Source organism: Anabrus simplex, chromosome 7, assembly GCF_040414725.1.
Source record: "Anabrus simplex isolate iqAnaSimp1 chromosome 7, ASM4041472v1, whole genome shotgun sequence".
NCBI classification, from domain to species: Eukaryota; Metazoa; Arthropoda; class Insecta; order Orthoptera; family Tettigoniidae; genus Anabrus; species Anabrus simplex.
The window spans coordinates 229,144,308-229,168,643 of record NC_090271.1 but is presented as its reverse complement, the minus strand read 5'-3'; the positions used below and the strand labels follow the sequence as shown (position 1 = coordinate 229,168,643).

Below are 24,336 nucleotides of genomic sequence, written 5' to 3'. Positions count from 1 at the left end.
AACCCTATTGTATTATCCCTTTTGACTTGGTTCTTCTAACTTAGAAATTTGTAAAACTGAACTTTCGCCCAAGCATTGACTAAATTTATTTTATCTATGTTTGTGAGTCTAATCGCCTCTGCCCAGTCTCGGAGCAGTTATGAACTTGCGTCAGAACGCTTATTCTAGGCGCGGTATGCACGCGCATCTTCTCTGGCAGGGCCAGGCGATTTGAGTGTGGCTTGGAGAGAGAAGTTGAGTTGATCGCCGACTTGGGAACATGGAGGATCGTTTCGCTTGGTGCTGGCTGAACACCGTAAAATTCTGCGGCGATATGGACATCGGCTAACGGTAAACGAGTGGGCTAATGGCCCGAAATACTTCACTCTGTTTCATTTTATTTTAGTAACTGACACATCCTCCAAACCTTATTTTTAATGGATTCACTTCTGTAACTCACAAGTCTCGTGGTTGTAAGTATTGCAACGGGATTAGGAACCTCGACCAAGCAACAAAACTGTAAGTTCTGCATAATATTACAATTATTGGTGTTTCATCACTTTGGGTATCTCGCCTCTTCAACTACGACTGGATTAATGTGGAAGAATTTGTGATCGGCATACAATCCATTTCAAAACTGTGTTTTTCATTTGATTACGAACTGACTTTCGCTCGATTTTACAATTACTGAAACTTTCCGAACTATGAAAAGCGGTATCTGTACAAGTTTAGGGGATCTAGTTAATAATTTTACCGCTTACCTTCAGTAATTTGAATTACTGTATATTTTTATTGTGCTACTTCGATTTTGCCTCGTTTCATTTGTAACACTTTTCCGAGGCAAGGTAATTTAGTGAGGAAGTTCACAAAAGAACTCTAGTAATTGCATGATTTTTGGGTTTCTTTTGGTAGATTAATTTATTTATTTTACCAACTTTGAGTTGAATTTTTAATTACTATATCATTTCCTTCTTTTGGTTCTCATTTTGTTGCTTTGTTGCGCTCATATTCTGTGATTGGGTAATCCGTGTATTATGGCATCACCCGTTCTTGTTGGTGATGATTATTGTTTGGGGGTGTTTGTTTGCGTTGGCGGTCTCACCTGATATGATTTTCTTGTGATTAATTCAGTCTGTTTCTTTGTGTTAATTCTAGTCTATTTTACTATGTTGTTGTGAGTCTCCTGATTTTAAAATTTGCCCTTCCGGTATGATCATGTAAAGACTTTCTTGTGAGAACTTCTCGAGCCGTGGGTTTTAAAACTGATTAAATTTATTTAATTTCGAAATTGAAAAGTTAGTACGAGGATTAAAATCTTTGAAATTGTAAACTCCATTTAATAAAGACATCTCGAAATTTATATACATGACCGAGGAAGGTGAAGTTACATACAGTTTACTATTGTATTTGTAAGTTTTACTGTAAATATCCTTGGGGTATCGGCCAATTCTGTCATTCGTTTGGGTATGATTTTCTTAAGATTTATTTTTCTTCTGGAGATGTTCACTGGCTTAAAAAATTAATTGCATATTTCAAATAAATTCATTTTATCAGTTGAATGGTCTGATGTTTATTCTTGGAGTAGTTAATCAGGTTTAATACAGTAACCACGTTCCACAGTTTGTTATCACCTGCACTGTTCATGGTAAGTTCTTATTTATTTATATTTTTCCTTCTTGTTGTTGTGCCGTTATGGTGATATGTGCTTCCACCTTTGTTTAATTTATTTGCTGACCAGTTTGGGAGGTTTGGGGCGATCGTAGGATTGGGTCAACATTCCATGTTATAGACATGAACATCCTCACAAGTACCACCTAAAAATCATTACATCAAAATTTATGCTTTGCTTTAAACATTTAACACAGCGTTTTACAAAAACATAGGAGCCAGTAACACTGTAAAGAGATGTATATTGGAATTCACAAGCAGTAAACCAAATCTACACAAACAGTAAGTAAACTGTCAGGACAGTAAGAAGCAAATTAACAACAATATCCAAACTTCATGAAATTTTCCACAACGCCAATATGAGTCAAGGAATAAGAGGAACAAAATGTAAACTACTTAGCACAAGCAAATGTGCAGCGAAGTTGACACAATGAGAAGGCGATGCCATGTTAACGGCTTTGCATTCCGATTAGGGCAAGTCTTATCCGCATGCTGGTGGTGGTGGTGGGGAAGAAAAAACACAACCCACTCTCAACCATATTCTCCTTAAAAGTCAGCAGTCTTTAGGAAATATTGCAGGGAATCTGAATATTATGAGTTATTTGATCTTACAAGTGTTTGCTAAGAGTTATCACAATTTAGTACACAGTGCATTTTCTTTTTTCTTTTTGAAAATTGGTGTGGCAGCTCCTTAAACCAATATTCACTACTACCACCTGTCATGTTCATGAAAATTATAAAACACACTGAAGAGTACATCTTACATACAATGTACTCTGGGCCCAGTATTAGGAAAGAAATATAGAAACCATTAGTTTGAGCACAAGAGAACATAATTGATTTTAGTATCATTCTTCAGCTTTGAGGAAAAGTTGCTACAACCGTTTGTTCAATAAATGTTTTTGTCTCCATTATCCGTGAAAAATGAAGCAGGCTATTACTCTTCATACCCGAACAACATGCGTGAGTGCATGTTTGGAAGGAAAGAGATCTCCATTTACATGTGAGTTATTAGAAATCTATTTTTAGTAAACTTGAAGAAAAGTTTAATTTGAATGACATGCAAATAGCCAAAACAGGACATACTGGTTCTCATAAGATATAAAACACTGTAAGGAGAACAGTACAAAAACAGCATTTATAAAAGCAAAAGAAAATGCTTAATTTAAATTTTGGACAACAAAATGCTATCACGACTGTTGTTGGTTGCCATTAGAGCTGAATATTTAATGTCGAATAAGTGTGTTCATCAGCCAACAGAACTGAGGGACTGATAATTTCACAGAGTTTTATCTGTTGAAGGAACTGTGTAGACACCACACATCCACTGAACCCACTATTTCAAAGTTGCCAAGAAGATGAAGATATCAAGAAGGTTGGTGTATCCACAAAAGGGAAGAAACTTGAGATGAACAAACTGAAATGGGTCTCCCAAACTTCAACCAAATACTCTGAAATATAATCCCTCAAACGCAAGCTTATAAGGCTAGTTCATAAATATGGAAGGTCGTACTGCTACATCTCCTGCCTTTTAGAAGCATAACAAAATGTCAATGAAAATTTTAAAAAAACTGGAAGAAATACCACAAGACATCCGCAAGTAAATTTTTAAAAAATATTACATATAACTCAAGAGAACCGCCCTCTTTGTATAAAAAGTTGCACACAATGAAGTAGGTAAATTCCGTAACATGTGGATTGGTGGTTGGTTGTTTTTGATTTTGAAGTAAAGGATCCTGGTGCCTTCAATACTTTATTGCATTTAATATGTCTTAATGATGCGATATCACAACTTGATGACGGACATGACTGTTGCATGCGGAACCATTTTCAACAATACAAAATCTTCCGACCAATCGGAAATAGGCTTCGAAAGTGCCAACTTCAATTAATGAAATAAATTTATAAAAATTAAAAGTCTCTTCATAACATTTTTCCCCCCTTGAAAGGAGTTCTTTCAACTAACTATTGTAATCTTATACCTATTGTAAAGATACTTAAATATTCTTAACATATGCATTAATACAAAACTGTATACCGCAAAGAATAGTGTAGGTTTCTTCGAAAGTTAGCCCGCGTCCCTGTGTTTCAGTCAGCAAATGTCTTTTTATCATCTTTACAGCTGCTTCCCACAATCCCCCAAATTGGGGTGACCGGGGACGAATGAAACTCCACTGTATCTGCTGCTGAGCGAGTGAGGATGTAATGGTCGTTGACCCCTTTTCCAAAAAGGACTGGATATCTTGTAGTGCGTTGGCAGTTCCAATGAAATTCTTCCATTATCAGAGAAAAGCTGCTTGCAGAAACCTCTCCTCACCGTAAGGCGATGCAGTGCAGCTAAGAAAGCTTCGGTCGTTAGCTTCGACACCAACTCCAAATGCACTGCCTTGGTACTGAAGCATGTAAATACAGCTATGTAACTCTTGCAAGTATGAATGCGGCCTCTTCTGTGGCTTTCTCTTACAGATATTGGACCTGCATAGTCCACTCCTGCGGTAACAAAGGGCAGAACAACTAACCTAACCCTTTCTTTTGGTAAATCTGCCATGCGTACTTCCAGAACTGTAGGATGGTAACCTTTTTCGCTTCTCTTCTGCCGCTGAAAGGCCAATATCGTTTTCGAGTTGCATGTAGTAGTTGCTCTGGGGGACAATGCTTCAGACGACGATGTTCATTTTACCATGATCATTCTGGTGATGTGATGATTTGCTGGTAGAAGCATAGGATGTCTCTGTTCTGATGTTAGCTCTGAAAAACGAAGCCTTCCTCCAATCCAGAAACGGACTGAGTGACTTTAGAGAACTCTTCTTTGGGAGGTCTTGATTATTAATTAAGCAATGTAGTACCTGAGGGAATGCTTCTAAATGTGTCCATCTGACTACCTGTTTCTCTGCTTTACAAGTTTCATGTATTTCTAGTGAACCTTTTCTCATTTCGGGCGGTTTAAGTTTGCAATTATAAATGAATCTTTGACAACATGCTACTATACGGCATAATTTCGGAAATGACAAGAATTTATTCAGTAGAATGCTGGTTGATGTTACTGTCAACGTAACTGCTGTGACCTTCAGCTCTTGTAATTCTTCTGTTTCTAATTCTTCTGAATGCTCTGGTTGTTGACGTTGTGTGCGAAGCCAAGAAGGTCCTCTCTAACACAGCTTTTTATCTTCGAGTTCTGCTGAAGTAATTCCTCTTGAGAGAAGGTCAGCTGGATTTCCAGTCGAAGGAACATGCTTCCAGGTGGCTGCATCAGTGGCTTCTTGAATCTTGGTAATCCTGTTTGCCACAAATGTCTTCAGCAGCCTTGGCTCAGTGTTGATTCATTCCAAAACAATTGTATTGTCACTCCATAATCTGATCTGACGAATTTTTACTTTCAAAGCATTCACTGTTGTTTTGACAAGTTGTGCAAGAAGAAGGGCTGCCTCCAATTCGAGTCTCGGCAACAAAATGGTTTTTAAAGGAGCTACTTTCGTCTTCGCACAAAGTAAATTGGAAATGTAGAGACCACTTCGAGTTTGACAAACTGCATAAATGCAGGCTCCAAAAGCCTTCTCTGAAGCATCACTAAATCCAAACAAATGAAAAGAGCCAGAGCAATTTCCAGGATTTATGTTTCTTATAATTCTGACCTTATTCAGTCTTTCTAATGACGTATAGTACTTGTTCCAATTCTGAAGGTGCTCTTGGGACAATGGCTGATCCCATTCAAATCCACCTACCCATAGGTGTTGCATCAACAACTTCCCTTTGATCAGTACTGGACCCACGAGTCCTAGTGGATCAAAAATCTGTGCGATTTTGGAGGCGACATCTCTTTTGGATCTTGGTGACTGCTCTGCCAGCTCAACTGGAAACTGAAGGCAATCTTGTGCTGAGTCCCAGAGGAGTTCAAGAGTCTTACTAGCTTCACCTTTGTCTAAAACCAGTAAAGTCCCTCCGTAGCATTTACTCTCCAAATCCTGCAAGAACTCTATGCTGTTGGACCTCCATTCCCTCAAATGCACTCCACCACTCTTGAGTATATTTTGTATTTGCTGCCGTAGCCCGATCACGTCTTCTAGAATGTCTCCTCCACTTAAGCAATCATCCATATAAAAATCATCACAAATAGCCTTTGCTGCTGCTGGAAATTCATTTTCATGAAGAGTAGCCAATTCATTTAGCATCTAATGGCATGGTAAGGTGCTGATGCTGTTCCATATGTTACTGTATTCAACTGATAGATCCTCACAGGGGCTGAAGATTCCTCTTTCCACAAAATCTGCTGTAATGCCCGATCTTCAGGATGGATGAGGATTTGTCAAAACATCTTTTCCACATCTGCCGTCATGATGTACTTATGGCTGCGATATCTAAGTACAACGTGAAAAAGATCTCACTGTAAATTAGGTCCTGTCATGAGCTTGTCATTGAGTGATGTCCCGAGTGATGTTTTTGCCGAGGCATGAAATACCACTCTGACCTTTGTGGTGTCGCTATCTGGACGTACCACTGGCTGATGGGGTATGAAGTATGAATTTGGTACATCTTGATTTTGGTTTGTTTCAATCAAGCTCATACGCCCTAGTTTTTCATATTCATTCATGAAATCTGCATAAGCTGTCTTGAGTTCGGGGTGTCTGCTTAATCTTTCGACTAATGATTCTAGTATGTTTAGTGCGCGTTTTCTTGATTCTCCGAGGATGACATTGGCTTCATAGGGAGCCTTACGATGAATCTACCTGCTGTATGAACATTAAAACAAGAATAATAGTTAACACCACCTTTCCAATACTTATCTTTCCTATATTTAGGAAATAAACATTACAACAGGCGTTGGAAGATGGGACATGTTTCGCTTAACAGTCGTAAGCATCATCAGCCGAAAATAATCTTAGCCTAAAGTTAGGTCAGGGCCCTGAACCTAGTGTCCTTAACATATATGGCACCCTAAGAATCAACATTTATATTTATAAAATGAAAATAGGCTTAAAACTAGTGTGAAAAAACATGGAATGTTACAACATGGCTAAGAGAAAAAACACAATCGAGTTGAGACAGAGGATAAGAACAGAAAGTAGGCTACAATACAGAGCTGGTAGTGAAATAATTAAAATCATTAGGATATCATTGTTACCAGTCAGTCAATCAGAATGTTCAAACATAAAAACAAGCGTGAAAATATATGAGTGTTCATCAAGGATGAGTTAGAAAAAACACGTAATCGTGTTGCCAGAGGTAAAAACATAAGGTACAACATAGAGCTGGCAGTGTAATATCAAACTCATGGCTGCCAGTCAGTTAATAAGAATGTTCATATATAACAAAACATGATGGTTATATTCTTTTAAGTGAAGAAATAATTAAATCCACTCTTGTATAGATACGTGAGAACGGGCGAGAGAAATCATAAACTTTCTAAATTCAAGTTACATGACAATCACGTCATGGTTTCGTATGATGTCGCCAATATGTATACTAGTATATCAGTAAAAGAAACCATTAGTTTAATAGAAACTAACCTTTTGAAACATAACACTATAAGCAAATGTGAAATAGGTGAACTGATCAACTTGCTAAAATTTGTAATAGACAATAACTTCTTTACATTCAATAACAAAATTTACCAACAGAAAGGACTAGCGATGGGCAACCCGATATCTGGAATCCTTGCTAACATTTTTATGGATCACCGCGAGACTAACAAGATAATCAATAAAATCAATGGTCTACAGCTTTGGCTAAGATACATCGATGACACATTTGCCATCATCGACACACATCGCAATAATAGTGATAACATTTTAAAGACCCTTAATGACCTTGACCACAATATCAGGTTCACTAAGGAAGACGAAGTCAACAAGTCTCTAAACTTCTTGGACTTAACCTTGACCAGAGCCAGTGCTAATTTTATTTTCCAAATTTACAGAAAGCCCTCCGCTGCTCCTTTGACAATAAAGAATGAGTTGTTACACCCTCAATCTCATAAACAAGCAACTTTCTACAGTTTAGTTCATCGAGCATTAAATATTCCACTATCCCCTTCTAACCGAAAAAAAGAGTTTGAATATATAAAAGAACTTGCAAATCTTAACGGCTATAAACCTAACCTGATCGATAAGATTATTGGTAAAATAAAATCAAAAAATACTACAAATTTAATTCCAGATAAAACCAAAAAAATAAACACTGTCACTTTCACCTTCACTAACCCCGCCATACACAGCATTATTAACCCATTTAAGAAGCATAACATCAGAATTGCCTACCAAACTGGCAACACTAATCGGAATATATTCTTTAATTCCAACTTGGTAAATACTTCTCAAGACAAATTTTCAAACTCTGGCATTTACAGACTCAAATGCCCCCAGCGTGAATTTTCTTATATCGGACAAACTGGCCGCAGTTTTAAAACTAGATACTTGGAACATTATAATGCCTTAAAGCATAAAAAGTACTCTGCCATGAGCAACCACATGAGGGATTCCGGCCACAATTATTCTACAATTGAACAGGACCTCCACATTATAAAATATGTAAATAAAAGCAGCTTAATGACTGAATTGGAAAATACATACATTTTCTTGGATCAACATTTTAATAATAATAATAATTAGAATGATGTCCCTGAGAACAACAGCCCATTAATTGAACAAGTCCCCAATTTACTCACTAATCTTAATATAAATCATAACAATTTCACAAAAATCTTCAATTATAAACCTTTAAATACCCCTCCAGTCATCATAACAGATGACACCTTACCCTCTCCCCATAATACAGCTCCGCCGCCAGCTTCCAGCACTCTCATTGTTGCGCCTACCCCTCCCGTCCCAACTTACTCTTTGCCTAGGCAAGCACACAGATACAACACACACAGCAACGGGCATAAATTTAACAGACCCCCTTGATCGGCCAACGTTCATCCAACATAAGAGGTAAGTGATCTTAGTCTCCCACTCTGAACACCCTATTTTCAAGGCCCCAGTACATCTTTTTCCTTTTTCAGATTTCACTTCACGCACTTGGCATCTTATTATTTTTTCCGTTTTGGTCTTGAACTCCCAGCAAAAATGAAGCGGCTTCAGGCGTGATCAATCCTGTTTGAAGTGTTACTACTCCATGTCTGCTACAACATATGATTTCTCTCGCCCGTTCTCACGTATCTATATAAGTGTGGATTTAATTATTTCTTCACTTAAAAGAATATAACCATCATGTTTTGTTATATATGAACATTCTTATTAACTGACTGGCAGCCACGAGTTTGATATTACGCTGCCAGCTCTATGTTGTACCTTATGTTTTTACCTCTGGCAACACGATTACGTGTTTTTTCTAACTCATCCTTGATGAACACTCATATATTTTCACGCTTGTTTTTATGTTTGAACATTCTGATTGACTGACTGGTAACAATGATATCCTAATGATTTTAATTATTTCACTACCAGCTCTGTATTGTAGCCTACTTTCTGTTATCCTCTGTCTCAACTCGATTGTGTTTTTTCTCTTAGCCATGTTGTAACATTCCATGTTTTTTCACACTAGTATTAAGCATATTTTCATTTTATAAATATAAATGTTGATTCTTAGGGTGCCATATATGTTAAGGACACTAGGTTCAGGGCCCTGACCTAACTTTAGGCTAAGATTATTTTCGGCTGATGATGCTTACGACTGTTAAGCGAAACATGTCCCATCTTCCAACGCCTGTTGTAATGTTTATTTCCTAAATATAGGAAAGATAAGTACTGGAAAGGTGGTGTTAACTATTATTCTTGTTTTTAATGTTCATATCTGATGTCCAATACGATCTACAATGAGATTTATTACTTGTACCTGTTGTATCTCTCGAAACGGTGTCCGTGAACTGTCTTTCGCATATTCTTTCTTCTGATGTGTAATATTGAATCTCCAGAATAACTTCTTGTTTCCAAAATTTTTCCATTTGATCTGATAATTGTTGATTGCTAATTTTCATGCATGTTGTTGTTGACCCTTGTTTGTTTTCAAAAACTTCACCGCCTATAATCCAGCCTAATCGGGTGTTTTGCAGAGCTGCTTGTCCTTCAGCTTCATTCTTGGATGGACCTATGACTATTTTCCAATGAAGTCCTGCACCAATTAATATGTCTATGTCTCCAGGCTTGTTGAATGTGGGGTCTGCCAAGCAAATGTTCTTTGGAATAATAATTTTGTCCTTCTTTATCTCCAACTGTGGCAATCGTGCTGTTATAGTTGGTAGAACTAGAAATTCTACTTCAACCTCAAATCCGTCATTCCTTGAAGCGATGTGTACTTTGGTTATCCCTTTTGTTTCCACTTTGGAACAATCTACTCCAATGATGTGTGTGTTTGTCTTGACATTCGGTAAACCAAGCTTCTTGTACAGACCTTCTTTTATTAGATTCCCCTGAGATCCCAGATCCAATAAGGCTCGGCATGTCATTCTTCTTCCGTGAACGTCTTTCACATAAATTAAAGCTGTTGACAAAAGTATTTGCGATGTTATTCCTTTCACTAAGCTCACATTGAGCGAAGCAGGTGAATGTTGAGATTCGACACACAGGTTTATGGGCACTCGATTTTCTTTAACATTTTGTTTCTGTTCGTCATCTTCCTCAGCATGTAAAAGTGTGTTGTGAAGAAGTCCACATTTCTTGCATTTAATCCTCAGCAATTGTTTGCAATATCTCGTGGTTTCAAACAATTATAACACTGTCCTCCTCCTTGGAGCAGTTTTCTTCTGTCTTCAACTGATCGCTTAATTCTTGACATGTAAAAATTGGGTGACTTCCACCACACAGTTTACAGCTTGCCTGAGTCGTCGTCATAACAAATTTCTTGCTAGGTCGTTTGTCCTTCGGATTTGCTTTCGTGTTCACTGCCTTGGTTTTGTTGCGATTTAACAGCATATATGATTGGGAACATTCAGTTAAAAATTTCAAGAAATCATCCAACGTTGGCATCTTCTATGGAGTGTTCCCTTTCACCCTTTCCTGCCAGTCTCTTTGCTCAATGAAATCCAGCTGCTTCTTTGCTAGATGAATAACCGATGTATCCCAATATTGTACTGGTTGCTTCATTGCTTTTAATGAAGTCATGTGAGTTTGAATATGAAATTGTAATTGCCTGAGTGATTCAGATTTGTTTTCTTTAAAAACTGTAGGAAACTTGAAAAATTCATGCAGATGTGTCTTGATTATCATCATTTGATTATCATATGTATCTACAAGCAAGTTCCAAGCACTAGTGTAGTTTTCTTCTGAAATGGTAAAACCTTGAATGACTTTGTGTGCCTCGCCCTGAAGAAGACCAATCAGATACTGATATTTTTGAATATTTGTTAGTTGAGTATCATTATGAATGGTCGACTCAAAACTATTCTTATAAAGCAACCATTTTGTGAATTCGCAGTTGAATTCCGGTAATTTAATTTCTGGTAATTTTTTTATTCTTCTGTTATGATTTTGTGGAACTTCCTGTTGATGGCGTTGTTTGCTGCCATGTTCATTTAAGCTAGCAAATTATTTGAACATACTCTGCCTCATCTATGATCGTTGGCAGTTGTGTAACTGCACGGAAATAAATAGATTCAAATAGCTCTCGCTCTCCCTCGCATTCCTCTTCAAACTGTAGTGCAGCTGTTTCATCAGTGATCTCAGTTTCCTCTATTTTCATTTGTACTTCTTCAAAACAACTCCATAGCTCTTCACATTTTTTAATTCTATCCTTCGCCTCTGATTTAGACATGTTAGCTGTAATCGACTTTATTATTCTTGTTAACATGCCTTTTACTCGACCACGCGATTGTTTCAATTATGTTAGTTGCGACATATTGAAATAATAATAATAATAATAATAATTATTATTATTATTATGTCGATCAGAACATGTTTATATTGCAAAAACATGACTAAGGCATAGAGGCTAGAATCTAAGAGTACCATATGTATAGCAAGGATGATATATATGTCAAAGAGACTCGCGGTGTCTCAGAGATTTTTGCATTGAGCTGTGAGAAGACAAGAATGTAAATCTGGAAATCTTGTCTTTACTTCTTTGTATGTACGGAATATCGAATCGTACTTGCCTGATTACTGATTTATGCTGCACTCCGTTGAAGTTGTTGGCCTCAGCGGTCTGATTTTCGTTATGAACAAGAATGCGATATCCGTGAATGATTCCACGAATTCGAGATGTGTTGTATTTTTACTCCGCTGCTTAACCTCAATTGCGACGCATTGTTTTCACTTCTGCATTTCACTTTTCATGATCTTGCTTGTATTGAACATCTCAGGTAATTGAGAGCCCCACGTTGGGCACCAATGTTTGTTTATGATTTTGAAGTAAAGGAATTTGGTGCCTTCAATACTTTATTGCATTTGATATGTCTTAATGATGCGATATTATAACTAGACGACAGACATGACTTGCATGCGTAACCATTTTCAACCATACAAAATCAACCGACCAATCTGAAATAGGCTTCGAAAGTGCCAACTTCAATTAATGAAATAAATTTATAAAAATTAAAAGTCTCTTCATAACAGTGGTGGTTTTTAGATTCAGTTGACCTAATTCCATGAGGCTTAAAAAAAAAGGGGGGGTCCTAGGGAGATCCCTGTGTATTATATTTGTATTGTTATGGGTGGAAAGGAACACCAGTAGTGCCTCAAGTGTTGTTGGAGTAAGTATATGGAGATCATATATGAATATTATAGAGCATTATATAATAAATAAAAATTGAGCATAAAGCAGAGCCTCAGTGAAAACAGAAGTCCAGTGTTGTGTGTAACATAGAGAAATATTGTGACAACGTCTAGCTGACGCCAACCGCTAGGCAGGACCAGTTTGTCATGGTAGGCCCATGAGTAAAAACACAATATTATCACATTTTAGAAATATACTTTATTCCACAGGTTTCTAGACCAATCCACACCCTTAGATTAGATGCTCGGGGAATCACAAGGTCCAATCATTTCTTTATACATAAGACACGTGTCGGAACGGGGTAGTTATTTTAGAAGAATAGAGGTTAATTCCGAGAAGGAATCGACTCGTATAATAAATGGTAGTTCTGGGGCGCACCTGGAAGAAGCTCCGTACGAAGTATCAGAGTTAAGACCGTACAAGAGGGCTGCTGAGGGCTGCAAGAGAATATTATGTTATAATTTAACAGGGCCGGGAACGGTAGTTGAGACAGGGAACTTGACACTACCTGTCAACAGTTGGGTTTGAGAGAGCACTTTCAGGCGATGATAGTCCACAGAGTAATAATATTCTTAAAGTTTGAGAACCAGTAGAAAGGTGCTCAATTAGTAAAATGAATACACTCAGCAGAGAAATAACTTCGATAAAAGGCAGGCTTCAACCTTAGAACTTGAGGTTCCAAGTTCCAATTTTAGGTCTGCATTATTCTCTTTGGGAGTCAACTGGACAATAGCTGCAGGCCAGTGTCCGGAAGAAACAGCAGAGAAGAATCAAGAAACGAGACATCCTTTAAACAAAGTATTAACTGTATTTCAAGGATTTGAGAATCTCTGACTATTGTGCTCCAAAAGATTTCATAGGAAACTTAAAGACTTTGATGATGATGATAATTTTTTTTTTTTACATTAATTTACCATACTTCTTTTTTTTTTTCTTGCTAGTTGCCTTATGCCGCACTAACACAGATAGGTCTTATGGCGATGATGGGACAGGAAAGGGCTAGTAGTGGCAAGGAAGTTGCTGTGGTCTTAATTAAGGTACAGCCTCAGCATTTGCCTGGTGTGAAAATGAGAAACCATAGAAAATCATCATCAGGGCTGCCGACAGTGGGGTTTGAACACACTATCTCCCGAATACTGGATACTGGTGGCACTTAAGCAATAGCATCAATCGAGCTCGGTAACAATAATAATAGCCTACTGAGATGCGAGTTTACAAGTTCTCTCAAACATAGTACTGTTCACGAGGTAACATATGTTGTGTAAATTAACTGTAAATTTGGCTGAAAAACTGTTAACACAGTGGTGTTTAATTGGTGTCAGGTCAATGTGATTCCCTTTAGTTCAATGTAGAATAGAACCCAAGTCCCAAGCCTGTCCAGTCCTGACGACAATCCTTTAGCAATAATCAGAAAATTTGCTCAATTTTAGTAGAAGAAAAACAACAATATTCTAAAAAGATATACGTATGTATATTTTGTGCTCCAAATTATTTAAGGATTTATACTCCTTACTATTTTTCTTTTGATATGAATTGTACTCCAAATAGTACCTTCTAGCACATTGGTAGTTTTTTCAAAATTGTTTTCACCCTTGGGTATTTAATATTTTATGACAAATGTATACATTCTCACTATGACAGATTTCTCACCTAGCGTCATTGTGATTCTTCCTATCATAATTTTCAGTAATTTAGTGTTTGTTGCTAAAGTGATAATGGGTTATATCTTTACCTTACCCTGATGAAAACCAATATATGAGTTACCTGTCCATATCCACGTGGGCCGAAACCCATACGTGAGCATGCACAATACTTCGAAATGTTACCGGCTCTCGAGTTCAAATAGTTACATGAATAGTTAACAGATGACATAAGTTACACTTCCAAACATTGTAAAGCTGGATGGTGGCATTACGATTATATTATGCACATTTCTTTGAGAGTTATCAGCCAAGTTCGTTGACCGTGCGTGATTGCAGAATATTGTAGTTCACACACACCCCCTGTCAAATTAGTTAAAAGAAAACCAATCACAAGTGATGAAATAATTAATGGAAGTGGCAGAATTGTCATTTAACGACGGTGAAGGCCATCTCCCGAGAATTCTTCTGGCAGCAGTAGTAAATGCAAGAGCGGCACAAGTGATTGTACAGGCAATAGTGCAAATGCATGCGTTTTATTCAGCTGATGATGACCTGGATTGGGGTCGAAACTGGTACTGCTTCCGCTTATAATTAAATAGGAATGTAACACTACATTTCGTATTTATTTGCATTGAATAGGTTGAACTACCTTATTTATTATTTCAATTTCATTGTGATACATTTCAATATGGAACATTATGAAATTTTTATCTTCAATGAACATGTCTTACTAAATTCTTCATTTAGAAATGGTTCATCATTTCAAATTGCAATTGAAGTTTAGTTGAGATATGCAGCATGGAAAAAAAAAAAATTCTCCCACGTAATTTAATTTCATGTTCATATGGTAATAGCAATTACTGTAATATAAAATAAGAAATAAATAAGTAATGTGTTCTTTAAATTGTCTTGTGTTACAACATGCTTTAGGATGGCTGTCCTTAATCGAGGGCTTCACCGGTAAGCTTTGATTTTTTAATAGACTCTTTGATTTACTGAGGATTAAGTGATTAAACATAAACAGAATTATGTCCACAATATTTGTTGAGAATTTGCTCAATTTAGGAAGGAGAATATAACTAATATTCCAAACATACAAATTAAAATCTACACCTGGAAGGAATACAACTTAAGAAATAACGTAGGGAACAGTATGTTCAGGATATTGGTAAATGCTGAGTTTGAAACTCCTCACATGCAGTACCTTCTTGGTAGATAAAAACTGAAAGAGACAGATGTGTCGAATGATTACAGAAGTAGGCAGACAGAATGAATATACTAATGAATAAGGAATCATGACAATTGTATCTAAAGAGCAGTAAGCATGTGAAAGCATTTGAATTCTTGGTGTACAAGGCAGACTACATTATACAGACATACAATTTTGTCATCTACCTCCTAGTAACCAAAATCTAAACAAAAAAGATACCGCATATAAACCAACTGGCTGGCAGTTAAATCATAATATTATTTCTGTAATTCAATACATATATTTTTATGCCGATGATAGCATACTACGTTATTAATAATGTTACTGGTTTTTACGTTCCAATAACTACTTTTACTGTTTTCGGAGATGCTCAGGTGCCGGAATTTAGTCCTTCAGGTGTTCTTTTAAATGCCAGTAAATTACTGACATGAGGTTGACTTATTTGAGCACCTTCAAATACCACCCCGGACTGAGCCAGGATTGAACCTACCAAGTTGGGGTCAGAAGGTCAGCACCTCAACAGTCTGAGCCACTTAGCCCTGCGACTATATTATTGTTGTTATTATTATTATAACAACTACAAACTAAACAAATAAGCAATGCATTACTCTGTAATATACGTGTAAGAGCTATAATACAAATTGATTAATTAATTAATCCATTCATTCATTATATAATGTTTTAACTCCTAGTAAAAACAACTTTCTCCACAGTCGACAATCTCAATATTATCCGCAGCAGCAAAAATATTTAATTCAGTAGAAACACTAAAAATGACATGTAGGATGTTGATTCATGGTACCTAATAGATATGACAGAATACTACAAGAATGACATAGCATGACAAGCTCATTCCTTAATCTGATTCTTCTAAATACAAAAAGCACCATGGCTACTCACAACAGAATGTATAAACTGAAGGTGGAGAAAGTCTTGAGTTTACTGGAGGATAGTATGATAGGTACAAACAATACATTACCCACAGATACATGGCTAGCTGTTGCAAATCCCATCCTTGAGTGTTCAGTACATCTCTGATAACTGCATGCTGCTCTGCTTCTACTCCCTGCTATAACACATACAGGGCACACACTGTCAAACTACGGTGCAGGACTACTCATGCACAAAACTAACTACAGGAGTTGATCCAATAAATAACACTATTTTCCATTTCATTGACAAATGTACATGTTGGTTGTAAAGGGAGAGAGCAGTGATTCACAATTAACAATATAACTTTTCTCCTTAAATATACCAGACATCGGACTTATATGAAAAAAAAGAAGAAAGCTATGAAACAATTAATACATAGGTCCCAGCAAAATAATTATAATGGAATTATTCATATCTGCAAACAGAAAAGTTTCAGGTGTAAAGTAAATATATTATTGCCTTATTTAAGGAACAAATTAACGGTAAATACAATATACACAATTTCATCAGAGGTACACAACTGTAAAATCTACAGATCCCAGTACTGTACCGGTCAAATAATGAAAATAAATCCTATTTCAAAACAATGTTTAAAAAAAATATATATCTCACCACTGCCCATTCTAACTTAGGCACACCAAATTCAAACAAATAAGGAAAATTCTTCCCCAAACTCACAATCAGTAGCGATATGTTTAATTATAATGAGCTCAAAATCATGAAGAATCTTACTCTTACATATATACAGCATAGAATAAAATTATTTTAAAAATATATTTGAGTCTACAAGGAGGACTTCGTTAGCCAATTTAGCTTGCTTTCAGTTCAGATAACAAGGGTTGGAGAAGATGAATACCATTCATATTAGGATAATTACACATTACTTCACACTTTTATCATGCAATACATTAATAGACATGAATAATTGTCATTTTACTGACGGAAGTTTCCCTAAAACATTTTTATGACATTTGCCCTAAGCTGAATCTTGCTCCTACCATTCCTTGTTGCTTGAATATCCCTTCCAGCGACTCTTCTACTTGTAGGAGTAGAAGGTATGATACGCTCTAGAGCAGAGGTACTTACGCAGGACATTTTTTCCTCCGGGCAGATGGTGAGCGCATGTATAATATTATTTTTTTCTTTTCTTAACATATGAGTGCCAATTTAAACAAATTTTCTTCTCCCAAAATTTCATTCAAATTTAAGTCGCTATTAAAACTTAAAAGTGTGTCAAAAACAGAACATTGGACAATCAGAAAGAAGATTAGAAATTTGATATAAAGAACATGAATGCAGTGAAGCACAAAAGATATTCAGCTATGTGCTAACATGCAGAACAGTACTCAGTTATATGAATATAGAAAAGGATATTAAATTACTATACACAATTAAGAAAGGGAATTACATGAATATCTTGGAATAACTGTTTATATACTTGTCACAAAAAAAGTAGTAGAGACTTTAAATTGAATAAAACTTCAGCAGAAGAAAACTTGTTGTTTAAACTGCCGAATTACGTTGAAAAAAAAAAAAAAAAAAAAAAAAAAAGAGTCTACGACCTTCATCCCTATCGAGGTTAAGAACACACTTCCAATAAGAGTTAAGAAGTCACAACCCTCTTACACTGGTTCCCACAGCCGATTTGTATTCACAGTTTTAGAAGAACAAGTGTTTAGTATTATATGAGTGGACCATTTTATTAGTTTAAGATCTCTGAAGATTAAAAAAATAGACATTATGTAACAGCTGTATTTCAACTAGTTAATATCGTGATAATAACCAAACATTATTTTAATCAAATCACTGAAATTAAGAAAAACTTTTGCTGAAAAAGAGAATTATATGTTCTCGAAACATGTATGATAAATTAGCATATATTGAATACTTTTTTTTTTTTTTTTACCAAGCTCGATAGCTGCAGTCGCTTAAGTGTGGCCAGTATCCAGTATTCGGATGATAGTAGGTTCGAACGCCACTGTCGGCAGCCCTGAAAATGGTTTTTCCGTGGTTTCCCATTTTCACACCAGGCAAATGCCGGGGCTGTACCTTAATTAAGGCCACGGCCGCTTCCTTCCCACTCCTAGCCCTTTCCTGTCCCACCGCCGCCATAAGACCTATCTGTGTCAGCGCGACATAAGGCAACTAGCAAGAAAAAAAAAAAAAAAAAGAAAGAAGTTTTTTAACTAGTACTGACAAGGTGGATTCTTTATCTCCTCTTTATTCAGTGAAGTAAGTTTATCACTGCAAGTAGTCAATACGGACTAATATAGGCCATTAATATGGTAAATTTTAAAAGATTCTAAATTAAACCAAACAAAAAAGATGAGGGTTTTCTTGAAATACTTAGCAATTTCCGTTATGAAGAGCTTGTGGAGAGAGCTACAATTTAAATGCCTATGATTCCCTTAAACGTTAGTCGACAACAGCGACAACAGAGTGATGTATTGGAAGTATATGTTATTATTATAGTTAATTTAACAGTAATTATATTTACCTTGGTAGTGTAGAAACTTTTATTCCTTACATGCATATGAAGTACACCGCGCAACAGCTCGTGTTACGAAAAACCGTGCACTCTCTTGAGGGTTAATGAAGATAACCCACAAACTTTCCTTGAAGATGGTCCACCAAATCAAGCAGTGAAAAATGGTCTTAGCAGACAAGTAAATGTAGCGGCTCTAAGGAAAATGAGGATGGAAAAACACACATGCCCTGAAGATACCTCTGTTGAATTATGGAAGTGTTTCAGTGAGGAAGATATTGATATTTTGCGGGATCTGATGCAACAGATTCACAGAGAAGAGAATGAACTCAACGAATGGAGGGATGGCATAGTGGTGCATATCTACTAAGAGAAAGGTAACATTCAGAAATGCAGTAATTAAAGGGGTGTAACATTTATGTCGACATGATAATGGGCTTTTGCATTTATGCCATGTCAAGAAAACAAGGTAAAAAACATGGCATAAACCCAAAAGCCCATATCGTGTCTACAAGTACAGGCCATGACGGCATCAATGTTAACATTAATGTCGTATTTATTGAAAGTATGGGAGAAAATCTTTGGCAAAAGGCTGAAGGAAGAAACAAAATACAGGACAAACAGTTTGTATTTTTGCTTAATAAGGGAACCGTAAGCGCAATCTTTGCTCTCAGGTCTAGGGGACATTTCTAAAGAAAGACCTGGCTTAATCTGAAGAGGGCATACGACATGATACTTCAGCAGAAAGTTTGTGGGAGCATGAGGGAAAGAGGTGTGCAAGTTATGTCTCTTGGGCTATTTCTTTTAACTTGAATGGATTTTTTTGAACATTGACGAAAAGTTATTAATAGATTTTTAAAAAGTGGACTAAACAAGAAGTAATGGTACCGGTACTCAGGCCAAGAAAAACATACAGGGGAAAGCCTGAGGACTTTGCGAAACAATATCGCTGGGCATTTGGCATATTCATCTGCCACATCTTTTACCATCTCTCGTGTAAAGTTGGAGTTTGTTCTGTAGGGAGTCAGCTGTTGAAAGAAGTGGCAATAACACTCGGCTACACGTGCCTGCTCGCATCTGTCAACTACAAAGTTAGCTTATAATAGAACTGAAGCTCCTTCCATGCTCACCACTTTTTATTAAATTTTTAAAAAAATGTGGGAGAGAGAGCTTGTCACCAGCATGTATAAGCCCGCCTAGTGGCCACAATCATTAAGATGTTAAGCCTGTATGATCTCACACTAAGGTTAGCCAGGTCAAGTCCCGTAAGTGGAAAAAAATTTACCATCAGAATGACGGCCGACAGGGTAGGAGAGGTGGTAGTATACAATTTCTATTGACTATTGTCGCGGCCGCCAAATTAGGCGGGTGAGGAAAATTGCGCTGTCGTCAGATATGGGAACGGCGAAGCGACAGATGGTCGAGAGTCGCTTACCCCTGGGCACGGATTGGCAACGCTGATCGTGCAGTGCTGTCAAACTGAAGCTCATCCGTTCCAGGCCACCTTACCCGATTCATTCCCTGTCAAGCAGCTGTTGAGCTCGCATCGTAAAGGCAGTTAAAGATGGATAGTGAATGTGAACTGATTTGGGCTCAAGTCAAGAGAGAAGTGGCAGAGAGGAACAGGACATTCCAAATAAAGGGCGTAGAAAAACTCACGTCAGAAGCCATCGACAGTGCGACTGCTGCAGATTGGGAAAAGTGCTTCAATCGCGCGGAAGATGTTCAAACAGACGATTGGGCCAAGGAAATAGCAAGGGACGAAAGAAAGGAGCCATTTATCATCAGTGTAAAAGACGACTGGACAGATAGTGAGATGAGTGATGACAGTGACTAAGACTGCCTTGAAGCCAGAAACCTTCTTACTTCATTGTAAATTAATGTAAACCTATTCTTTAAGGTAGTTTTTTTCCTATATTACTCCGTACAATATACAGTATTCAAATATTTATAATGTAATAAAACTGATACGGATTAATATGTAATCCGAAAGTATTTACGGGGTCCTGCAGCCTGTGCTGGTGCGTGCGCCCCGAACTGCCTCAGCTAATGACATTTGCATGATCGCTTTCCGGGCCATTTTCCAGGAAAATTACAAGACTCACGGAAATATGTTTCAGATAAAAAATATAAGCCAGGCAATTTTTTACATTTCTCCTGCAGACAAAATTTTATTAGCTGAAGAAATAAAAACTTGGCTGCTTACTGAAATTTTCAATACATGATTCTACAGATTTACACTTACTTGTTCAAGATTTTATTTTTCGTAATTATTTAAAGTGGTTTATGTGGAAAATAGTTATACCACTGGAATCAGCAGTCTTTTCTGAAGCTTGTAGTATAATTTGTCTCGAAACATTGTATAAGGTAACATCAGAAGCTTGAGAGAGAACAACTTGCCTCGCGCTCCGAAATGATGTGTTCACTTAGACATTTCTTCGCCAGTTGCTACATAACATTGGCAACAGCGTAATTTCTCTCACCCGCCTAATTTCGTGGCCGTGACAATAGATTTCATTCCCAATATTTGGGTTTATTTCCAAACCTCTCCCCAGTGTTCATGTGGAGTGAGGACATGGGACAATGATGACAGTGATTCATCTGTCGTATGAAGGGGTGTCAAAGGAAAGGCTTGCACCAGGCCTCTGTGGAGACCACGTGACATCAATAACCTACCATATATTACAGAGAAAACTATTCCACTAAATCATCCTTAATATCTGTGAAGAAATTTCTTTTTCAAAGATAATGCAGTAATTGCTTTCATCAGGAACTCCATTTTACTTATGTAATATATTATATGTGCATTTGCTGGCAAGACCTACTCACAGTGCTCTTTGTCTTCTAGTATGGGGTAGGTAAAATTTGTTACTTTCATTAATCTGTCTCGGTCCCATCCTTGGCTTTGATAATATGAAAGTGACTTGAGTAATGGTAGTAATGCCATTCTTTATGTAGCCAGTCCCTGTTATGACTGTTGTGAAAATGTTGCTCATAGGTATGGTCAGTCTGTGCATTTCAGTGGGCTTGGTAAACTGATGATAATATAATAATCCACAGCCTGTTTCCAGTCATCTGACCAGGTTTGAAATGGAATGAATGAAGACGCCACCTAGCAACAAGGACAGAAATTGTGCCGGTTCCCAAAGCCGGCCGCACACCTCTGGGGCAATGATATATGACTGACAGATGAAATTCAATGACACCGAAGTGTTATTTAAGTGAAAGATGACAGGGAAAACCAGTGTACCTGGAGAAAAACATGTCCCGCCACCGCTTTATCCAGCACAAATCTCACATTGAATGATTGTGATTTGAACCACGTAACTCAAGAGGTGAGAGGCCAGCGTGCTGCCGCCCGAGTCACACAGCTTCTCCCTTCGTAGAATGATATGCAACAGCAACTTCTTGATGAGGAAAGCAACAGAAAACTGCCCCACTCATTTCCATAGTATGCCTCTTCACTGATGCCTAGGCCATCTTTAACAGCTGATGTTCGAGCTGTTGAGGATCAAACTAGCCTTCGGGCTGAGTACTCACCATACTCTTTATCATACTACATCCTCCTTATAGTCTGCTAGCCTCTAGAATTAACTAAGCACCTCCACAATCCTGTTTCTGTGACTAGCTCTGTGGTCTTATTAGTTCCATACCACTTAACTTTCTATCATCGGAGTTTGTTTTTACCTCACAGAATTCTGTTTTATAGAATTTGCACCAAAATGCCCGGCTCCATGGCTAAATGGATAGCGTGCTGGCCTTTGGTCTCAGGGATCCTGGGGTCGGTTCCCGGCAGGGTCGGGAATTTCAACCACCATTCGTTAATTTCTCTGGCACGGGGGCTGGGCATGTGTGTCATCTTCATTATCGTTTCATCCTCATCACGGTGCGCAGGTCAAATATGGGCGTCAAATCGAAAGACCTGCACCTGGCGAACGTGTCCTCGGACACTCCTGGGGCATAACTGCAGAAAGCGGCACGCAAGGATTAGTAACACGAGCCACCACCAGGTGGCGCGAGCGAGTTTACTGTCGCACTACAAGCGCTTAGAGGGAGCGCCGCGAGGAACGACAACGCTGCCAACTGTTGCTTGTACAGCTGTCTTCTTATTGGTTTGCAATGGCAGTTTGTGGAGGTTGTAACTTTCAGGTAACGAAGTTTATAAGCGATTTTTTGGATTTAAAATGATAGGTTACAGCTACTAAATTACGTTTTTTTTCTTGCCGTGCGGGCAGTATGCGCCGCGGCCATAGTTGCGAGCCTCTTGAAGGGTGTTCTCATGACAGAGCTTGGCCTGGATTTAAAATGATAGGTTACAGCTACTAAATTACGTTTTTTCTTGCCGTGCGGGCAGTATGCGCCACGGCCATAGTAAAGAGCCTTTGTTCTTATGACAGAGATTGGCCTCGAGGTGCAAAAATACCTTAAAGCTAATAAATGATCTTTATATCTCGCGCCGAGGCCATTTCAAACTTCCCTGGCCGCTTCATAATTTTTTTCCCCTGCAATGGTTGGTAACACAATCTCGGCCTCGTCCTAGGTGTCAATGACGTCATCCTCTTCCATACGTGAACCAATCACCGTTAAAAGCAATGGAGTATGGCGTCTAAAACAGTATTTTTGGTTATAAAAGCAAATGTACTTCTAAGGGCGGGTGGGTTGGTCCCTCGCTAGCGTATTGAACACATCCCTCTTCCACAATCATTTTCAGGTGAGACTAGCAGCATTTAGAATAATATTTTATGTTTTCATTCTTGCGTGCCGCTTTCTGTATTTCTACCACTCCTGGCACTAAAAGAGCCGTACACCATTTCCATTTATGCACCAAAATGTCTATTCATAAAGCTGCTTGTGATATATACAGGTTGTCCCAATAAAATGTGTACTCTTTGCCCGTTCATAACAACCTAGCTTTGTGTCTTTTCTTCAGGTATGGCTGCTTAAAATAATAATAATAATAATAATAATAATAATAATAATAATAATAATAATAATAATAATAATAATAATAATAATAATAATAATAATAAACGTCGCAAGTGCACCTACTGGGCAGCTAACAATCCTCATGTGACAGTGGAACACCACGTGAACTTACCTTGAGTTACAGTGTGGTGTGGCATGAGAGCATTTGGTTTAATTGGACCTTTCTCTTTCGATGGAACTGTTAATGGTGCAAATTACCTCAACTAGCTACAAGAATACACTACGCCATGCATCCAAGAGATGTTTAGGAATGAAGAATGGCTGCTTAAAATAATGAGGAAAGAATATTCATTGTAAGTGCTACTGAAAGACTGAACATAAGTGAAGTGCAAGGACGGTTTAGAATGGAGTTTCAACACAATGCACCAACGGGACTAACAATTTCTCATTTGCAAGATAAGCTTGAGGAAGAAGGATGTGTTAACCCTTTAACCGCCAACATCTGATTGATAGGACGTTCCGGAAACAAATACTTTCCAAGTTATTTATTCGTTTTAATAATGTATAATACATGTTTTGGACTAGTAATGCATTAAATAAAACTGTATACAAGTAGTTTAGTTGAGGAAATTGCTGCCGAGTGGCTTGGTGGCCAAGCGGCAATTCAGCTCCCGCGGGCGGGTAACGAACCCCTTACTATTTTACCGGAAAAAAAAAAAAAAAAAAAAAGAACGCAACTGTTTCGTATTCAGAAAGATTCGTACTAGTCAAGGTGGTAAATGGAAAAA

At 37.6% G+C, this 24,336-nt stretch overlaps 1 protein-coding gene across 5 annotated transcripts in view; it reads right to left on the bottom strand.

The window, feature by feature from the left end:
• LOC136877494 (chromodomain-helicase-DNA-binding protein 6) overlaps positions 1 to 24,336 on the bottom strand; it is a 703,291-nt gene that overhangs the window by 195,259 nt on the left and 483,696 nt on the right. For all 5 annotated transcript variants that reach the window (XM_067151592.2, XM_067151593.2, XM_067151595.2 and 2 more), the window contains one exon: positions 16,184 to 16,273. In XM_067151592.2, coding sequence (XP_067007693.2) covers positions 16,184 to 16,273 — 90 coding nt within the window. The remainder of the gene's footprint in view (positions 1 to 16,183; positions 16,274 to 24,336) is intronic.